This window comes from Populus trichocarpa, chromosome 1 (assembly GCF_000002775.5).
Source record: "Populus trichocarpa isolate Nisqually-1 chromosome 1, P.trichocarpa_v4.1, whole genome shotgun sequence".
NCBI classification, from domain to species: domain Eukaryota; kingdom Viridiplantae; phylum Streptophyta; class Magnoliopsida; order Malpighiales; family Salicaceae; genus Populus; species Populus trichocarpa.
In genome coordinates, this window is record NC_037285.2 from 28,513,950 (window position 1) to 28,535,281 (window position 21,332).

The window sequence follows — 21,332 nt, forward strand, 5'->3', positions numbered from 1 at the left end:
ATGTTTTTTCTGATTGTGGTACACGTTCCCCGATGGAATATGAATTCTAAGGCGCTGGTAATTAATGCTCTTTCTGACTATTGATTGTTTACTCTTTAATGATGGAATGAAAATTCATCGGTAATATTTAGAGGGGTTTCTGAAATGTTTTGTGTGAATTGAAAATTTTACTTTTACTTCACAAACGGAATCACCGACAAAAATTTTAAAAATTTTAATATTTAATATTCTATTGGAAATTGTGTCAGTAATACCTAATATAAAAGACCACGAGCACATCAGACGAGGCTTCATCTTCTTCATTCTTCTTCTTTCATCCTCTTTCTATTTTTATCTCTTCTTCTTCATTCTTATTTTTTTTCATGACCCGAGCCAAAATCAAGCATCATCTTCTCTTTAAATCATAAGGTATGTTGTCTTCCTTTATTTTTCTCTTTATTTTTCTATTTTTCAGGTTTTATTTTAACAATCCCTTTTAATTTATTTTTTTCTTTTTTGTTTAATTCTCAGCCGACACTAAGCAGGCTATGAAGGTAAGAATTTTTCATTCCTTTTTCTTCTTTATTTGTGCTTTTTAAAAAAAAAAATTCATTATTTTTGTTCAATTTTAGTTGTTATTTAAATATTTTTTTCATTATTTTGAAGAATTTTAGTTTTTGTTATCAATTTTGTTGTTCAATTTCAATTTAATGTGTAGGATTAATTTTAATTATTATTTTGAATTTTTGTTAATTTAGATTATTTTTATGTAAATTTAAGATTAAATATACTACGACTTAGAAAATGAGAATTTTGTGCAAAATTGAATTATTCTAATTTGTTGGAAGAAATTGAATAAAATCAACTAGTTTGTGGCATATATATTATGTATTTGTAAGTTTAAAAATTCTGGGTAGCCTCCCATATAGAGGAGGTGCTATCGATTTTTTTAAAAATAGAAATCATTTAATTTTTTCCTATTAATTTGTGTATATACCACGAGGAAAGTCTATTACACGTCATGAGAACAAGATCACTGCTAGTTCTTCTAGCAATAATGCTGACAACCACAAATCATTAGGTGCCGACCAAGAATAGACACATGAGGCACAACCATCGACTCATAACGCAGAGTCGTCGAGTGCGATATCGCAACGTCGAGGGAGGGTCCCTTCACAACAAGATCTTTTTACCTGTAAGTACGAAGTCGAATGGAAGGACGACCCTTTTAATGTAAGAATGATTTTCCTGTTTTCATAATTACATGTTTAATAATTTTTTAAAAGATAATTTTGTTTAACGAATGCAATTTCAGGTTTATAAACATGGAGGCTGCAAGAACAATAAAATCAGCCTTTAAATCGTCGATGAAAATTTTATTATTTCAATGGAGTCAGATTTCCAGACATCCTGAATGAAAACCGTAGATCGATACACGGTTTTCAAGGTTTAAGGTTAGTATTAACTTAAATGTGTTTTTTATTATGTTAATTTGGTTAGTTTATTGAAATTACTGAAATTTTTCTTTTATAATTTTTTACTGCAAGGAAAAATTTGAATGGGAAAGAGCTGATGATAATGTTGCGATGAGGGTTTAGGTGAATCACATTGCAACTAGGTGAGATCAAAACTAAGATAATTTTTTTTATCTCAAATATTAAAATTTTATTTTTCATTTACTATCAGATAATTTATTGATAACATATAAGTTGGGTGATTTTTTGTACGAGACATAAAAAAAAGCGAAAAATAATATGTGAGAGAAAGCGAGCTTCCAGCCTATAGAATGACATGGCAATTTGAAAGGATTTAAGACTCGCCAACAAACTAGGAATTATTGGCGAGAGTTTCATCTATGAATTGTTTCCATGCTATTTATTTCATGGTAAAGACTCTTGATTAAATCACAATCTCTTCCATCAACAAAGATTTTAATATTAATTCCAGTTAATATTATAATTCGTGGTAATCACAATTCGTGATTTTATTGTAATCCGCTCGTTAAGTTTGGGCTAATTAGGCCGTTTAAAGAGGATCTGGGGTAGGCGACGGGGAGTTATACAAACTTATATTGACTGGAAAATGATGCATGACTTTGGATTAATGCTCAAAATTATAATTAATAGAGCGAGATTATTGACCAGTGGGTCTATCACGTAAACTAAATTAAAAGATATATATATATAACAAAGTGCAAATTAACGTATATTAAAAACATTTTATATCCATTCAAGTGATGGTCATTTTAGGTGGCATTCCACAGAGCACATGGTATGGATACAAAACCGTATGCACTGAGATAAGAATATATTTAATCAACCATCTAGGTGGTGGTCTAGTATTAAAATCTTGAGATCAAGAAGTTTGTTTTTTTCTGTGGTCTCAGGTTCGAGCCCTGTGATTGCTCATATAATGGTCACTGGAGGCTTACATGCTCGTTAACTTCAGGACCCGTGGGATTAATCGAGGTACGCGCAAACTGGCCCGGACACCCACGTTAAACTAAAATATATATATATATATATAATTAAAATAAAAGCAGCTTCCTAGCATGGCTGACCTTTGGAAAAATGGTCGATGGCTTCCTCGCAATTATTAAAGGCAGGCACGATACCTGTTCTGACTTCTGCTTCTGCGTATTTGCTCCACTGCTGAAGATATTTGACGGGACCTTCATTCCTAAAGTCAGATCTGTTCTTCGTGTTAATTCCCGGAGACGAGGGCCACCACAACCGGTCCTCATTGGACGATGACCAATGCCTTTAGTATTATCATATCCCACTACTGCTCTTGGTCAAACACGTTGGGATTATTGAAATCCCGATCAGGAGACGATTTTTTCTTGAAGCCAGCCAGTGATGACGAGTTCTAATTCAAAATATTATCATTTGAAAATTGCGGATAAAACAATATTGCTATAATTTCCAGTTAGACCTCTTCTTTTTGTTTGTTTATGTGCACTAAAAAAATAATATAAATTATGCTTTGAAATCTTGATTAATAGTTTAAACTCTTGATTAATATAATATTTTAATATAATATCAAAATCAAACAGTTATTTAGAGTTGAAAGAGGAGGGCGATAATTAATTATCATGGTAAGGAATTTGTCGATGCAACTGTCGCTCGACTGATGCAGCCATTGCCGTCATTTCCTGGTAATTAATTTGTCAGGAGCTGCAAGAGGGAGGGCGATAGTATTAATTAATTGGGATAAACATGAACTCAGTTTGCTGGGTGACTATTTTGGGTACAAGAGGAGTAATCAATTGTTTGTCAGAAGAATAAAATAAAAATTGACCTAAGATCAAGTCTGGCTGCTGAATAATAAATTAAATATTGATGTGATCGTTTTGTCAGCCGTCGAAAGTGGAAACTAGATGCAACGTAAGTAATACACGTGTACATATAACATAACATTGACAACAACGTAAGTAATACACGTGAATCCACATTGCACATTACTAGCTCTCCACTCGCTAGATTGCAACAGTAAAAGTTTGGTTTTATCCCATATACCATGAAAAATTTAATTGACTGGTAAGGATGGTAGGGTATTTTTTTTTATTGTTTCTTGCAGTAAAGTAAAAATATGAGAATACCCTTGGTACCCAAAAAAACAAAATTAGGCTCGGTATCTGGAGGTGTATTTTTGCCTTTTCATCATTAACTACTAAGGTACCGTTTGTTTACTGGAAAGCAGTTATTTTTTTTAAAGTGAATTCCGAGAAAATGAATTATTTTCTAATGTTTGGTAGTGTAATGGAAAATAAGTTGGTAAACACTTTCCAGTGTTTGGTTATGTAATAGAAAATGAGCTGAAAAATAACTTATTAATGTTTTATTTTCTCAAGTTTATTAAAATAATGAGAATAAAATTAAAAAATATATATAATTTCATAAATTATCTCAAATAAAATAAATAATAATCAAAATAATATAAATCAAATCTAAAAAATAAAAAAAAATGAAAGATGAAGAAATTAAAATAATAATAATTAACATTTCATAAATTATTTCAAATAAAATAATTTGATTTGTTTCCAAGAAAGTGTTTGTTTCCAAGAAATATTAATTATTATTATTTTAATTTCTTCATCTTTTAATTTTTTTTTAATTTTTTAGATTTGATCTCTATTATTTTGATTATTATTTATTTTATTTGAGATAGTTTATCAAATTATATTTTTTTTTTCAATTTCATTCTCATTCAACTTTTTAATTTGTAAGATTTGTTTCTCATTATTTTAATAAACTTGAAAAAAATAAAACATTAATAAGTTATTTTCCAGCTTATTTTCCATGACATAACCAAACACTGTAAAGTATTTACCAACTTATTTTCCATTACACTACCAAATATCAGAAAATAATTCATTTTCCAAAAAAAAACTACTTTTCAGCAAACAAATGGGGCCTAAAATGCTATTATTTCAAAGAAACCTTAGCTTTGATCAAGGGTTATTATTGTTATTTTCAACTTGTTTTTTTTTTAGGTATTGCTAGGTGGGATTAGAGGCATATTTGTCCTTTAGTGTTTAATAAATATTAAAAAAAATCAAATAACTAAAATGCTCTTGAGGTTAACAAAACCCTGGTTGTGGTCAAGAGTTGTTTTCATCATTTTAACTTTGTTATTGTTAGGTGAGATTAGGGGTAAAATTGTATTTTAATATTTAATCAAATTTTAAAAAATGACGACAAGAGTGTTACATCTGTGTGTCGCCATTTAAAGGCCAAACGATAGCTTTCGATGCGACATTTAAATCTTCTCAGCATCTTCTTCGTTGCTAATCGGCGCATGTCCTGACTGAACCTCTGGTTTGATGCTAGTAACCCTTTTTTTTTCTTTTTCTTTTTTTTTTTTTCTCTCTTCTCCTTATTTTTTGCGCTCGGCCATCTAGATTTTCAAGCCCCCCCCCCCCCCCCCCAAATTTGTTTTATCTTTAGACCTGGTTCATGTTCTTTTGGTTTCTAATTTTTGTCCTTGACCCTTTTATAGAGTTTTGATTTTTTCTTAATTTCATTCATCAATCTCAGTTTGTCATATGTTGTTTTTTCCACTTTGGTTCTTATTCTTTTGATTTCTATTTTTTTCTCTTAACCCTTTTGTATAATTTTTATTTCTTTTTAATTTCACCCCTCAATCCAGATTTATGGTATGTTATTTCCTTTCATTTTGGTCCTCATTCTTTTGAATTTTTTATTCCTTTTACTAAAGTTCTTTTTCTTTTCAATTTCACTTTTCAATCACAGATTTATAGTTGCCCTCTAATTTATTTTGTTTTTCAATTCCTTTATTCTTCTAATTACTATTTTTCTTAGATCCTTTTATATAATTGATTTTTTTTTCAATTTCATCCTGTAACGTTTAATTTGCTCAAGATTGGATTTTTATGGTTTTTTCCATAGTTATCAAACCCGGCACGGGGGTTGACTCGACTAAGGGGCTAGGTCCCGGGTTTCATGGGTCAACCCATGTCAACTCGGGTCAACCCGGAAAAATTTAAATAAAATATTTAAAGTTTTAATATTTCATATGAAAAAAATAAGAAAAAAATCATATGAATATAGGCTATACATGTTGTACATAATGAAGTTTAAAAGAATATTTTAAAAAGTTTTTTATCCCACATTGAAAAGATATTATGTTATGCTTTTAAGTTGAAGTATGTAAACAAAAAAAAATGCACCATTTGATAGCACTACAACCAGGGGTGAAGGCATGTTAAAGGTTTGGATGGGCTCTTTGGTTAAGATTTTATTAATATTTTTTTATTAGTTTTATGTACAAAAAAAATGTAATTCTCAATTGAGTTATTAAAAAATTCTAAAAATTTACGGGGAGCCTTCTAATATGATATTTTAGCTTAGATTAAAATTTCTGAATTTCTCCAAAAATTCAGAAATTTGATGAAAAATCACAATTTGACTAGTTTTACGTTATTAGACATAATTTTCAATCCGACCATCAGATTGAGCTTAAATTTTACGAGGGATCTTAAAATATATTGAATAAAATTTAGTTAAAATTTTAGGATGAACGGGGTTTGGTAGTGCTAACAAAAAAAGACCGTCAAATAAAAGCAAAACGACTTGTTAAGGGTAAAATAATTATTTTCCATTAAAAAATAAAACAAATCAGCTCTTCCTTCCTTTTATATGTTGCCAACTGGGCAGAAGCATAATAGGAAAAGAAAAAAAAAAGAAAAGGCGAGAGAGAAAGAGAGAAAAGTAATGGGAAAACAAAAAAAAATAAGAAAAGTGAGAGAATAACCTTGTAAATTTATAAAGTCCAACTTATAAAGCACTAATCTAAGGAAAAATCAAGTGAAGGAAGGAGGAATTGAGAGAGGAAAAAAATTTAATTAATTTGTTTTCCAGTTGACATGAGATTGTTATTTTATCCCGGTTGAGGGGTTATTATAATATCGATTCAGATTCGATTATAGATAAATTGTATTCCACAAAACATCGAAGGATGTAACTTTAATAGTGAGTTTATTTTTACTTTCACTTCAATTTTATATATTTTCAAATTTAATTTTTAATATTTTGGGTAATGTATTTGAATTAAAACTTTACTGTTAACTTTAAAAATTCATGTACATGAGATAGTAATAATTGATCTTAACAAAAATTTATATATTTATTTAATAGCTCAGGACAGGAAAAATTTCTGGTTCCGCCCTTGGGTATAATGATAAGCTTAACAAAGAAATTTTATAGAGTAACTAGTTATATCATATTAATTATTTTACAAACTTATTTAAAAAAATAGATATTGTGGTTTGGTAGGAATGATAAGATTTTTTTTATTGATATCAACGATCATCCTAAAAATATTAAGAGAAGATATTTTTATTATTTTTTGTGAATCATGAGTTTTATTTTCTCTCCTCTCTTTGTACCTATTTTTCTTTTCAAGATGAATCTAAATAGTAGTTAATAATATATGTTTTAAAAAGGAGGTTCAATTATTACTTTTTTAGCTTTTACTAACATGTAAAAGCAACTTGACCTTTTTTCTTTTCTCAAATTTAATCATCCAAGTATGAATGACATGAGGCAATTCCAAAGTTATTCTCTTTTTAATTATTTAGTAGGTGGTCCAGTGATAAGAGTTTGGAATCAAGGAGTTTGCTCCCCCTGTGATCTCAGGTTCGAGTCCTGTGGTTGCTAATATGATGACCACTGAAGACTTACATGGTCGTTAACTTCAGGGCCCATGGGATTAGTCGAGGTACGCGCAAGTTGCTCCGAATATTCACGTTAATTAAAAAAAAAAAACTATCCTCTTTCCTCGTAACATTGTGAGGGGAGCTTTACTTTTAGACTCTTGAATTAGCTTTTGAAGTTTTAATCTTCTACTCAGTTTTAATTTGTTCCTAATCAAAACTCTTTCTCAAAGCTCTCATACTCTCATTTTTATTGGTTTAGATTTTAACCATTCACCATCACATGTCTCTTCTTATTTGTCTCTGTTTTTCTTATTCGATGAATCATTATTTTTACGAGTCACAGTACTAGTTCTTGGTATCTTAATTTATTAGAACTTTTTTACAAATAGTGTAAGGAAAAAAACAAAATCAAAGCCATCCTTTAGCAAGAATAGTGAATAATCGTCTACTCATTGTGTTTGTTTTGTTTCATCCATTAATATCAAAATTAATAATAATAATAATAATAATAATAATAATAATAATAATAATATCCGGATATCGAGTTGTAAAAGTGTTTCGAACCCCGTCCAAGTAATGGACCGTGATATATGGATCAAATCATTATGGGCCGGGGCCACAAACCCTGTCTAGGCAAATATCATTTGTCCAAATTTATCAATTTCATTTTTTTTTTTGGTTATCTTGTTTTTTTTAAAAGAAATTAGGAACTTTAAAACAATATTAATGACCACACATTGCATTGGGATTTTAAGTGAAAAAAAGTAGAAGAAAGAACGTTTGCTTAATTGAATTTCCAGTTGAAGTGATGCCATGGAAAATATGATTCAATTAATTGTTTTTTTTTTTCATAAATAAATACTTGTTGTTTTTCAAATCATAGGAGTGAGATAAAAGACATGGAGAAACACATGGGAAGGTGTCCGTTGATTATACGAGATATTAATTATGTTCAAGATGTTAAATCCAAATTAATAAAAAATAAATATAAAAATAAAAGAGAAAGAGATTAGAGTTTTAATTAATTACAATACTCTGAAGTGTAATTTTAATCTAAATACAAAGAGATTATGTATAGACTAAACTGAAAATATTATTCTACCCTTAATAAATAAAATAAAATAAATATATATATTTCTTAACACAAAAATTAGCAAAAAAAAAAACTATCATCTATTTATTTATTCATTAAAGAAATAAAATAAAATAAAATAAAGATTTAAATTATTCTCCTTCATCCCCAGACAAGTGTGTTTATTATATACAAGATTTAAATTATTTCTTGATTCACTGAATTTTTTTATATCGTACGACTTTCATACATTTTTTTCTTACTGTGCCATATTTAATTACTTGAAAAATTTAAAATACTGATGCGGCGACGTATAGATAAGGGGACTAGTTACTATAAACTGGTAAACAGAGTAATAGTCCATAAACTTCCAGGGGTTACAAAAAAAAAATTCTTCATTCATCCTTGGCTGTGAACTTAATGTGGATGCCATCACCGAATGACATTACCGGATTGCGAGAGACGTCTCCTCCCTTCACTTTAGTAAACCTGGCAAAAACCAATCCAGAGAGTTAACAAAAGAGTTCCTGTCCAAGCCAAGCATGGAGATTATTAAAAGAGAAATCAAATATACGTGTATTTGGTGACCAGGACATGCAGAAAAGTAGACATGATCAGCTTGCTGAACTCCGCCCCGGCACAGTGTCTTGTGCCGCCACCGAATGGGATGAAATTCTTGGAAATAGTTACTTGATCAAGATCCTGTGTACCATTGGACAAATTAGCGATGAAAAGAGAAATAATCAGTTGTGAAGGAATGATGCTTGTTAGAGTGTATTGGTCCATGTTAGAGTACATCGATAAGCCCGGAATGGCCTGGCTCCAGGTAGCTCAGAAAGACTAGAAAGAAGAGCTAGAGAGAAGATGGGTTTAGTTAAACCCAGGAGGCCTAGCTCATCTCAAAAAACACCCTAAAGAGATGAGGATTGCCAAGGGCTTCCAAGAGTCCTGGCTTTGGTGTGTTTAGGCAACGTGGGATTCTAACAATGCTTTTTTATCTTATAGCAAAGTGAATTGATCAATTGTAATCCTCCCTTGTAAGGTTCAGCAATTGTAAAACCCCCAACCTTCCAGCGGCATGGGTCGAATGTTAGCGGATCCTTGAATGTTTCAGGATTCAGCTGGATAGCAGGGGTAGCAAGCAGTACTGTCCAGCCAGATGGAATAGTGTATCCTGGAAATTTCACAAACAATCAATTGAATTGAGCATAAGAAACCAAAGAGATCTTGAATTAAGAATTGATAACATTACCTTTGACTTGAAAATCTTTCAATGCTCTTCGGATTATACCAGGTGGAAGGTTCGAAATTCTAAGCGTTTCATTGACAACCTACGAATGATTTGACCACACTCCAGAAGAATGTAAGACTATCAATCTTACAACAAAAATGAGAAAAAAGGATTTGCATTTAAGAACATAGAAACTAACCATCTGTGTATAAGTCAATGATCGGTACTCCTCCCATGCAAGGCTCGAGTTTGGATTTTCTCTGTTCTTCAGAATAGTCTCATGCTCAGCCTGATTATAAAACAATTAGCGCCAGTATAAACCAGATATCATTCAATCTGGAAGCTTAAAACTTCGATAATCGGTGTTAATTATACTTACGGTTAATTTCTCAACTACTTGAGGGTTCTCCGAGAGAAACTTGATTGCAAGAGTTAGGGTTGATGATATAGATTCGTAGCTGGCAAATAATATCCCGAAAATGAGCTGGGGGATGAAATCTACGGTCAGGAATTTCTTTGTCTCCAGATCATCAATGGCTTGATCAAGAAAATCTCCCCGACGCTTTGAGGGGTCGTTCAGTCTCTCAATCAGTGTATCCTTCAAAATCTTCATCATCTTCTTATGGTCCTGAATCAATAGTAGTGTATATTGATTAATCACTCCCAAGTAGCGAGTATCAAATGAGAATATATTTCAAGTTTGAGGACTTCTTTCTTTACCTGCATGCACTTGTGGAAGATAGTACCGGGGATTTTCAAGGGCAAGGATAAGAAACTGTCCGCAAGCCTTGTGTAATTCTCACTTAGCTTCTCTTTTGAGTTTTCAGCATCGTAGCCAAATACTATTTCTTTTGCTGTAAAATTGAAAACCATCTACAGCCAGAAAGGAAATGTTAGAATTAACACAAGGAAATTGTTAATTAATACTACTGTGTCGATCAACTGAAAAGTACTCACAACAGCAATAGCTTGTTTCATATCAACAGGTCCCTGAGTAGCCCACTTTGCTAGGTTGGTGTTAATCATATTTTCAATTTTAGGAAGCAATGATTCCCTGAGGCTCTCAATACCAAAGTGGTTCAGCGTTATGCTTCTCGTGTATCTATGAACTTCACCGATAGCGCTCACTCTGTTTTCACCCTCAAGTGCGAAAAACTTGGCAAAGGAATCCAAATACCATAGCTCAACCAAAGTTCCTTCATGTTGCAAGATGTACTTGTTCACTTCATTGTCAGTGGATATTACGGTAGGTTTACCAAGCAAACTGGTTTTAAAGATCGGTCCATACCTGAAACAAGGAGATTAATATGAATTTGTTAGTAGTGAATAAAGCAGGCAAGCATTTATGATTTAATTATGAAATAAAATGCTCTCTTTTTTTTTCTCGCAAACTATGCTGGCCAGCATATTACTTGTGCATCCTTTTCTTGACGAATGGATGAAGATCAATAGATCTTCCAGGAATAATGAACTGAAGAGTTTCTCCAATGAGGGGCCAGCCCATGGAGCCTGGAGGAAGAACTCCATCAATTTTAGGATTTCTCCATTTGCTAATCAAATGTGTGTAGTATACCACCGCCAATGCTACAACAAGAAACCCAATTGCCCACATCTTGTAATGCTTTTCGCTTGATGTTTCTCTTCTTCCTCAAGGAAATTGATGTGGGGAAGACGCTTTTTATCCGTAGATGAAGCGTGTTAGTTTTTTCGTCGCAAGTGTTAGATGCCTATAAGGTGATGCGCAATAATATGAAGGAAGGAAAGAAGAAACTGCAAGGTTGCTTGCTACACACGAACCATTTGTGTTCCTTTAAGCTGGGCTGGGGATATGGTCAGCAACCAACCACGTATTCTTTCATGTATAAATATTTGGGTTCTTTCTGCTATCCTTCAGAATTGTGACCGCTTATTGGCCATGGCTTCTTTCATGACCTTCATTTGTTTATTCTATGTATTTACTGTTAAAGAACCATCTCAATCTAAAAACTTAAGCTGTTAGGTGAGGTTTCAGGATATATAATTTATATATTATTCTCTAACACACCCTCTCAAGTGAAAGCTTTTTGGACTTGAAACTTGCACAGTCCTACACTATCTTGTGCTTAATTTTTTATCAAATAAATGAGGATGGTGAGATTCGAACTCGAGACCACTTGGTCATCAAGGCTCTAATACCATGTTAAAAAACCATCTCAACCTAAAAGCTTAAACTTTTAAGTGAGGTTTCAGGATATGATTTATATATTATTCTCTAACATTAACAGGGTCACATGACTGGACCCTTTTCATGAAATTGGCCAAATTGTCTTTTAAACTATAGAGTTTATTTCTTTTTTACATATAGAGTCGAGTTGATGAAAAACAGAGGGCATTCCAATCGATCTGAGGTGGAAATGGCAGGAAGGCCAATAAATTAACTTCTCTTACCAAATAAAAAAAAAACACGAACAAAGTAAAAAAAAAAGTTTCACAGAGGATACAATCATCAACACCACAACACCTGGTGTTAATTGAAATACAATTTAAATTAATTAAACTCGCCAACGCCGTATACTGTAAATTATTCGAAAAGTCTAGTCTTTCTAGGTTGGCCCCTTTCTCCCTGTCTTGCTTCTTCCTCGCTGCCTACATATGATGGTTATTCGTTATTACCCTTCAATCACGTTTTGATGTAATCTTAACATGGACACCATCTGGAAATAGTAAAATGGGACTTCGGGTGATGCGTCCTCCTTTGACCTTTGACCATCTGTTGCATCAAGCATAAGCATAAGCATTTTAAATTTTCTCCATGGCAGCCTATTAAATTATCCTTGGCAACTGTAAAAGTCAAATATACCTGTATTTGGTCACCAGTACATGGAGAAAGGCCGCCATGTACACCTTACTGAATTCTGCCCCGGCACACTGTCTTGTACCTCCACCGAATGGCATGAAAGACTTGGAAAGAGTAACCTGGTCGAGGTCCTACAGGTCCCGTCAAATAAATAAACAAGAGATATTAGCAATTCAGGGTTTATTTCTAAGAACTCTTGAGAATTCACAAGTTTAATTCTTAATATATTCATCTCCAAGGTTTCCATGATATATAAAAAGGCACACCTTCCAGCGCCATGGATTGAACTTTAATGGATCCTTGTATGTTTCAGGATTTAAGTGAACAATAGGAGTAACAAGCATTATAGTCCACCCAGCCGGAATTGTGTATCCTGGATCGAAAAGTAAACGTAAAACGATCAATCAATTCCATCAAAGAATAAATATAATTAATTACAAACAGAGGATTCATTGCAATGAGAGCATATGCATACATACCCTTGATATTAATGTCTTTCAGAGCCTTTCGCAATAAACCAGGTGGAATATTCATCAATCTAAGCGTTTCGTTAACGACCTGCGCATACATACAGAAACCACATCCATGCAAAAAAATATATGTGAGGAACGTTTCACTATCTCAGAGTTTAGGTAAATCAATTCAACAATAGAGATTATGGTACTGACGCTCTGCGTAAAAGCCATCGTTTTGTATTCTTCCCATGTGAGCTGGGAGTCAGGATTTTCTCTTTGCTTTAGAACTGCCTCATTTTCGGCCTGGAAAGGGAAGAAAAAAAAAGGTCTTAGAGTTTTTCAAAAATAATAAATGGAAAATGATTGACATGTATGAAAGAATAATTTATCAGCTATCATGAGAATCTTGGAGAATTTATTTGTTTCTGTAGTATTGCTACACACGCACCGTCAACTCTTCCAACACGAGAGGGTTTTCCGCAAGAAACTTGATAGCTAACGTCAGTGTTGTGGACACAGATTCAAAGGCAGCAAACAAAATCCCAAAAGAGAGTTCAGCAATAAAATCCTCTGTCAAGAACTTCTCTGATGCCATATCATTAAGAGCTTGATCAAGAAAATCTCCTGGACGTTTATCCGGAGAATTAAATCTCTCCTTTATTATGTGCCTCACCATGTTTGACATCTTCTCTTTGTCCTGAATAAAGAAAGAGATGCGCGACTGATCATTCCCAATTATAAAAAAAGAAGGAAAAAATCTTCAGTAGAACAGGTAAACTTTAGTAATTTCAAGAAAGAAATCTCAAATCTTAACAATAATTCTCGTTAATCACCTTCATGCACTTGTGGAATGTAGTGCCAGGAATGTTCAAGGGAAAGGACATGAGACTTTTAATGAAATTGGGCAAGTTTTCAATTTTCTCCCCCTTCGAGTTTTCGAGATCATACCCAAATGCAACCTTCGCGGTGAAGTTGAAAATCATCTGCAAAACACCAAAAATTAATACGGGTTGATTAATAGCAAAAACAACAATACAATCCCTCAGTTAGTGAGGTCTGTATTCGAACCATTCACAAAGTACTAATATGATAATTATTCTTGTTATAATTTATTTAGTGTTGTTACTTAAAAATAATATTTTTTTTATTAAAACATAAAAATAAACACGCTCTTAACATCCTGTTAAAAAAATAAAAATAAAAACAAAAATAGACTGATAATTTTATATGTAAATATCCATGGCAGCTCTAAGTGAGAATAGCAATAGTTACCCGTGAAATAGCTGATTTAACTTCAACGGCTCCCTGAGCGGACCATTGGCGCAGGTTATCGTTTATGGAGGCATCAATTTGAGGAAGCATCTTTTCCCTGAGGCTCTCGCCGCCAAAATGGTTCAAGGTAATGCCTCGCAAGTATCTGTGGACACGACCAATCGCAGTAACCTTGGACTCGCCCTCGAAAGCAAACAACTTGGCGAATGAATCCAAATACCACATCTCCACTAGATTCCCTTCCTGAGAAAAGATGTACTTGTTGACTTCAGCGTCTGCTGAGACTATGATCGGTCTTCCAACCAGATTTGTTCGAAAAATGGGCCCATACCTTAGACAAGAAATTAAGATCAGTTTAATGTTGTCAGTCTCCTGTATCATTTACTCAGGTGATGACTTCCGTTCGAAGAAAGGACACACCGATGAGTATTTATTTCAAAGCCCATTTAATATATTTCAGAAAATATTTAATGATAAATTAATATCCAAATCGAAACAGGTCTATTTTAAAAAATAATTAGAACGACATATAATGCTCCCACAATACCTTTGGATTCGTTTTCTGATGAATGGGTGAATATCTATAGAGTTATAGCTTGGAATAAGCAACTGGATGGTCTCTCCAATGACAGGGAAACCCATAGAACCAGGAGGGAGCTGAACTGGAACTCCATTAATTTTTGGGTATTTCCATTTGATAAGCAAATGAGTGTAATATATGACAAACAACGCTACAAGGACCAGCACAATCTCCAACATTGTGTGCGCTCTTGCTGTATCTCTACCTCGTAGGAGAATGAAAGCGAGGAAGAGAAGCAAAACTAACTCAAAGTATTAGAAGTGACGAGTGAGTTTGGAAAAATCAGAAAAAAGATGATGCTTAAATAGCTCAACGCCATGGCATGCTGAGGACTTAAGAGTCCAAAACCCAATTCCAACACAAAGTAACCCACGTTTGCTTTTCTTCCCCTTTTGTCCGCCAGTTACTATAAAAAAAATCATATGTTAATAGAAGATAGACCGGTGCTCGGTGGATGGGCTTGTCCGCTACTTTATTCTAAGACGGCTTTCCATTTCTGCATTACCCCATGTTTGACCACTGTTAAAATAAACTTTCGCGTCTTGAATCAGTTCTCTAAAGACAAAGGGAAGATCATTGCTTTCAGTGCGCTGACAATAATGCCTTCCCCTGTCTATATTTTCTCCATACAGCTTTTGCTGCCCCTTCTTTCTTTCTGTTTGGTTGGAGTATGCTGCTGCCACATTTGTTAACAGGTGTTGGGAGAATTTTCCATGATTTGTTTTCCACATCACCGTACTGTGATTTTTATTTTTTATTTTTCTAGCGTATGCATACTGAGGCATTGATTGAGGGAGGGGAGTGGAGAGAGAACTCTTTTTTCATGTGTCTGTGCCAACAAAGTTGATTGGGCGAGGAACTATCGCAAGCCAGTTTTCCAAAAGATCATTTTAATCCCAAGATTTTAAGCATTGATTCATGCTGGCCCCTTTGAGATTATTACTAAACCTCCCCTGAAAAATCAAGAACTTTCATAACATTACTAAATACTTGTGATATTTCAAAATTGCACCCCACCCCCGTCATCAGCAACCTCACCACAAGGAAGTATATCTACATTTATATAAAAAGCACATGAAAGTACCTATCAGCTTCGACTTCGATGTAAATGCAGAAGGTTTTCTCTAGATATCCATTGGTATGAAAATTAAACACAATCTTTCATGCTGAATATGTTATTAGCCTGTTTAAAAACTCTTTGTTTCCTATAAAAATATTAACATGAAGGTACAAGCCTTTTTTTTGTAAATATCACTTGAAGGTACAAGCCTTTTTTATTTTATTTTTTTGTCGCTAAAAGTAAATATTTTCATTGATAAAAAGAGATAAAAATTACATCTCAAATCTAAACTAATTTGAATTACATCAACATTGAGAAAAGGGCTTATTATATATGCGCATATATATATATGGGCCCTCAAGCACATGGAGTAGATTTTATTAAAAAAAAAAAATCTTGATCATAAATTAAAAAGTCTATATATGTATTTCATTAAATAAATTAAGAATTATATATATCAATAAATAAATAAATAAATGTTTGCCTGTTTATTTGCCTCACTGCAAGTCAAATAATTTTTTTCTAATGCAAAAGAATTAATGTTTAAAAGTTATTAATGTGTTTTTTGATATCGGGTAAAAATTATAATTTTGAATTAAAAAGTTAATGCTTAAATATAATAAAATACAGTGAATATTATATGTGTCAATAAAAATATGTAAGATTTCAGACTAATTTTTAACCTAGTATAAAAATAAAACAATATTGTAATTGCGATAATGAAACACCTTTTTCTTTGTATTTGTATAATAATTTAAAAAAAATACAAAGAAAAAAAATTACAGAAGAATGAAGATACGAACAAAAATAAATGTACAAATAGACTAGGTGTAGAGTAATAAATATTTCAAGTATAAAAAAATAATAATATTTTTTTTCAAAAACAAAGTGTAAAGAAAAAAAAGAGGAAAAAGTAAAAAATATTACAAAAAAATAAAGATAAGAAAAAAGATAGTAATACATAAATCAAGTGTAAAATGATATAAATATATAGTATAAAAAAATATACAAAAAATATTTTTTTCTAAATAAAACTCAAAAATTATAGTTTGACCTAAAAAATTTAAAAACAATTTATACATTAAAAAAAAATTTACTTACGACATTTGTACATTAAAAAAAACCTATTTTTTTAGTACATGTATAATAATAATAAAATTACCCAGGGAATTTTCAACTCGAGTAATTAAATTATTTTATTTAAATCGCACCCATAGTTTATTAACTTCTTTAGTCAAATTCGGACTACTCAACAAGGCAAGTTGCAGTCAAAACATTGTGTTTCAATTCCATTTTGTGGACGCCGTCAGTTCTGATTGTTGAGTGTTCTAGATGCAGTCCTGCTATCCGTTATCCTTTTGAACTTGAGGGCTAGAAAAAACATTGTTGGTTAATGATGAAGCTAGAAGAAACTTCACTGGATATGAGCTTTTTTTCATAGACAATAATAGGTTGGAGAGAAGGTGTTATCTGGGGAAAAAAAAAACATTTCTATGCTAAGTTACTTTAGAGTTTCCCATGTAGATATTATATCAAAAAAGAATACAAAGAAAGTTAGATATTTTTATTTTTTCATGTTGAGATGGAAAAAATCCTGCTCTTCTCAATTAAACTTGGAAATATATAGCTTATTTTATAATAAATATGTGACTAATTATATGGTAAAGTGATATTTATATTTATATCTTTTTTTATTATTAACGTGGGTGTCCGGGTTAACTTGCGCGTACCTCGACTAATCTCACGAACCCTGAAGTTAACAACCATGTAAGTCTCTAGTGACCATCATATTAGCAACTACAACACTCAAACATGAGACCACAGGGGGAACAAATCTCTTAGTCTCAAATTCTTATCACTGAACCACCTACTAGATGATTTTATATTGCAAATCTTACTTTATCACATGATAGCTTGCTAGATTATTTATGCATGTGACGATTCTAGTTGAAATATAAATGAAGTTATAGCATGTATACATATGTGATAATTCTAGTTGAAGTATAAATAAAGTTATAGCATGTATTGCGGTAGCCCAAAACAAAATAAGACATAAACTATAAAAACAAAAAAAAAACAAAGAGAGAGATGATTGTTTGGGTAAAAACTAAGCCATGTGAGGCTTGCTTAGGCCTCGGGTGGCCTTGGCACTAACCGGGCCACAAGTTTTTTATATATATATTATCAGTTAATATATAGGTTGCAGAGATAAAATAATAGAATAAATTAATTGGTTTAGAGAAGAGAGACTCACATCTTTCAAGGTGTTCGTGTGTCTGGTTCGTGTGTGTGTCGCACACACATATTTGAAACAACACTTCATAGTGATATGATTGTGAAGAAAAAACTTGATGCTTTTGAATTAAATTGAATGACTATCAATGCAATTTAATTTTAATAATTGCACCCGTTAACTAAGTTATGTCAATAAAATAGATTTTATATGTAAACCCTGAGGAAAAACATTTATACATTGGGTATAAAAAGGTGATAGAATAATAATAATAGAGTGATAATCTAAGAAAAAAATAATGTATGATTTTACATGTGAAAACATTGATTGTCGATATAAGCCTCGCGTACAATTATGTTATTTTGATCGAAAATAGCGAAAACTCTGAGCAAATTTTTATGATGGTTATGAATGGGAGTCATTAATGAATTAGATTAAAAATCACGATGATGTGAGTAAATGAAATGGTACGCAAAATTTGAATTTTTGACGAAAAATTATGCAATAACCAATTTTACAATATCAATTATATCTCTTAATCCGACCATTCAATTAAGCTAAGCTTTTACAAGTGGTTTTTTGACATATTATTCTATCTTGGGTTGAATTTTTAAGTCAATCAGAGTGTGAGAAGACCTCACGAAAATACCAACATACTAGAATTTGATAAAAAGAAACATATAGATATTTATGAAGGACATTGTAGTCTTTTCATATATTGTGATAAAAATATATATGAAGAAAAAAAATGATTTGAAAATACAATAGTGCCCTTGTGTGCATTATTATAAGTATCAATGATTAGGGACATTATAGTCTTTTATATATATATATATATAAGGTCAAACAAAAAATAAGAAGAAGATACCATATTATGGAGAGAAAACCATAAATGAGAGGAAGAGAAAGAGATGAAGGAAGAAATGAAGAAAAAGTTGAGAGATAGATGATAAAGGAATTAAGTGTTAAAGTAAAATTGAGTTTTGATATGCATGATAAATGTGATGTTGATTTTATTGGGGTTTCTAAATATTTGAATTTTTTGTTGTTAAAATTGATTGATGATTGTTATGGGTAATGGTTAAATTGATTGATTTGAGTGGATTATTAAGAATAATTATTTGAGATTGAATTTGATTAATTAATATATTTTCAGTAAGTAATCTTATGAGTTGTGAAGAAACCTTTGCTGGAAAATTCTAGAAAAAAAAAATGGGTTTGAGGTTGAAGATGATCAAATTTCATTTTGGTAATTGATTTGTAAAAATTACAATTTAGTCCTTAAAACTTTGAAAAATTATGATTTGACCCCTAAAACTTATTCTGGAATTCTGGGCAAAACTGATTGTGGGATTAAATATGATGAAATTCAGTTTAGTCATTGATTTGTAATATTTTCAGTTTAGTCCTTCAATTTTGTAAAAAAAACTTGACCTTTAATTTCAAGAAAATTGCAATTTGGTCCCTGGTTGTAAAAGACAGTTTTTAAGATGTTTTCCAGGAAGGTATTATTCTAGTAAAACTTGACCATTTTTAGTGTATTTTGGAAGATTTGAGATGTATAATTGGTGCTGGAAATTATGTAAATTATACATGATAATGATGAATTAAGTATGTAATTGTGATTAGAATCATTGTAAATTAATTTATGACACGTGGAACCATTATGGATGTGTTTAGGAAGGTTATATATGTGAAATTAATTATAGAATTTGTGTGCTAGAATTTATGTAAATCGAATGAAATGATGATAAATTTAATATATAATTTTCATTGTAAATTGATTTAATAATGTGTGAGACTATTGTGGTTATGTTTTCAAAGTTTGGTATATACATTTCTTATGTAAGCACTGGTTTAAATTAATTACACATCATGTGTTTGATCAATTATGAGATTGATTATAAGTTGATTTTAATGAGAAGAAAATAATTATGATGTTTTGGGGAGATTGTATATATATCATATTTATATAAAAGATGATTTGATTTGATTGTATTTAAAAATTTTGATGATGAGTACGTAAAATGAGATGTTTAATGAAGAAATTTTTTTAAAAAGATAAAAGCGCTTATTTGGCTAAAATTATAAATATAATAAAGGGAATGATTAGCATGTACTATGTCAAGCTTGGCTTGAATTGTTGTGTGGAATTTATCAATGAAAAATTAAATTATTTAAACATTCAAAAGCATCAATAAAAAATTAAGTTAGTGGGACATTAAAAATCATCAATAGGAAATGAAGGCATTCATACATTTAATGTCAGTGTAAAAAGATGCTAATGTATATAAATTGAAATGATAAACAAAAAAAATAATATATTTATGGATTTGTTTATGAAGGTATTCAATCACTTGCATTATTGAATATGATGAATGGACTAAAAAGATTTAAATATTGATTTGAGATGTTCTATTGAAATTCAGAAGAAACGTTTAAAGTGAATTCAACTTTTCAGGAGAATGTATTACAAGATTTTCAAGGTAAGGATCACATGATTATAGGTTAATAGAGTTTTTTTACCCTTTTACTTTTGCTTTTTTATGGATTGTATTATTCTAGTAAAATTTTGTGGAATCTGTCCTTGAAGGAAGGATCACATATGTTAAAGTTTAAACCCTTTCTTCTATTTTTATTAGTTAAAAAATAACTAGTCCATCATTTATGCATTTAACTAATTAAAATAAATTAATGACATTTTTTGCTCCTATACTCTTATTCCTTTATGTATTTTGCCCTTATATAATTTTATTGTTCTTATGAATTCTACCATTCTATTATGTATTTCATTAAGATTTCTTTCCTTCTGTTAAGTTCCATTAAATCAAATAATACATGTAAGAAAACATATGCACTAACGGATAAGATCATGACTTGAAAAATAAAACTATATATAAAGAAAAATAAAGAATAAAGAATATTTTAATTAAAAAAAATCTAAACCAACAAAAATTTATCATCAAATTAACAAATGTGAGAATTTAGTTACAAATACTAAAAATTATATGCATAAAAATTATTTCAAATAGAAATTAAAAGGATATAATGTACAACAAAAAATAAAAAAGAATAAATAATTAAATTAACAAACACAATTTTTTTAATAAAAAGTACTCACTCATATTTGTTCTTGATTTTTTATCAAATGAAATTATCTTAATGATGGATCACCATATTTTATTTACCTGAATCCTTATTTTAAAGGAATTAGAAGGAGGGTGATAATTCAACATCTTTGATCTCAGCCAAGTGCTGAGCCCAAATATATATGGATCTGAAGAGCTGCATTCTTGGGCTCAACTAACTGCTAAGCCAAAGCATGTATAAGTCTGGCGAGTTACCAGACCTAGTATTCTTAGACTCAGTCAAGCGCTTAGCCCAAATATGTACAAGTATTGCGAGCTATCAGACCCAACATCCTTGAGTCCATC

The 21,332-nt window shown here is 31.3% G+C and overlaps 2 protein-coding genes across 3 annotated transcripts; both read right to left on the minus strand.

Annotated features, from left to right (window-relative positions):
- Nucleotides 1-8,356: 8,356 nt before the first annotated feature.
- On the minus strand, nt 8,357-11,287 carry LOC7463863 (beta-amyrin 16-alpha-hydroxylase CYP87D16). 2 transcript variants are annotated; one of them, XM_052452789.1, is made up of 9 exons: nt 10,875-11,287; nt 10,420-10,750; nt 10,183-10,335; nt 9,842-10,090; nt 9,662-9,751; nt 9,484-9,562; nt 9,299-9,405; nt 8,826-8,933; nt 8,357-8,720 (listed from the first exon to the last, which is right to left on the minus strand). In XM_052452789.1, the coding sequence occupies exons 1-9, from the start codon at nt 11,072-11,074 to the stop codon at nt 8,712-8,714; spliced, it is 1,326 nt and encodes a 441-aa protein (XP_052308749.1). In that variant the 5' UTR covers nt 11,075-11,287; the 3' UTR covers nt 8,357-8,711. The 2 variants fall into 2 exon arrangements, with proteins under 2 accessions (XP_052308749.1, XP_002299956.1); XM_002299920.4 differs by having other exon boundaries at nt 8,806-8,933.
- Nucleotides 11,288-11,845: 558 nt separating this feature from the next.
- LOC7463864 (cucurbitadienol 11-hydroxylase) lies at nt 11,846-14,884 on the minus strand. Its single transcript, XM_002299921.3, has 9 exons — nt 14,573-14,884; nt 14,026-14,356; nt 13,587-13,736; nt 13,202-13,450; nt 12,967-13,056; nt 12,778-12,856; nt 12,565-12,671; nt 12,302-12,429; nt 11,846-12,211 (listed from the first exon to the last, which is right to left on the minus strand). Exons 1-9 carry the CDS (start codon nt 14,782-14,784, stop codon nt 12,118-12,120), a joined length of 1,440 nt encoding a protein of 479 aa, XP_002299957.1. The 5' UTR covers nt 14,785-14,884; the 3' UTR covers nt 11,846-12,117.
- Nucleotides 14,885-21,332: the final 6,448 nt, after the last annotated feature.

Coding starts and splice junctions, on each gene's coding strand:
- LOC7463864 (XM_002299921.3), bottom strand. CDS start 14,784: ATGTTGGAGATTGTGCTGGTCCTTGTAGCGTTGTTTGTCATATATTAC. Junction 12,857..12,966: donor CGATGGCTTTTACGCAGAGC/GTCAGTACCATA, acceptor ATGTATGCGCAG/GTCGTTAACGAAACGCTTAG. Junction 12,672..12,777: donor GAAAGACATTAATATCAAGG/GTATGTATGCAT, acceptor TTTTCGATCCAG/GATACACAATTCCGGCTGGG.
- LOC7463863 (XM_002299920.4), bottom strand. CDS start 11,074: ATGTGGGCAATTGGGTTTCTTGTTGTAGCATTGGCGGTGGTATACTAC. Junction 10,336..10,419: donor TGAAACAAGCTATTGCTGTT/GTGAGTACTTTT, acceptor TTCTGGCTGTAG/ATGGTTTTCAATTTTACAGC. Junction 9,406..9,483: donor GAAAGATTTTCAAGTCAAAG/GTAATGTTATCA, acceptor TGAAATTTCCAG/GATACACTATTCCATCTGGC.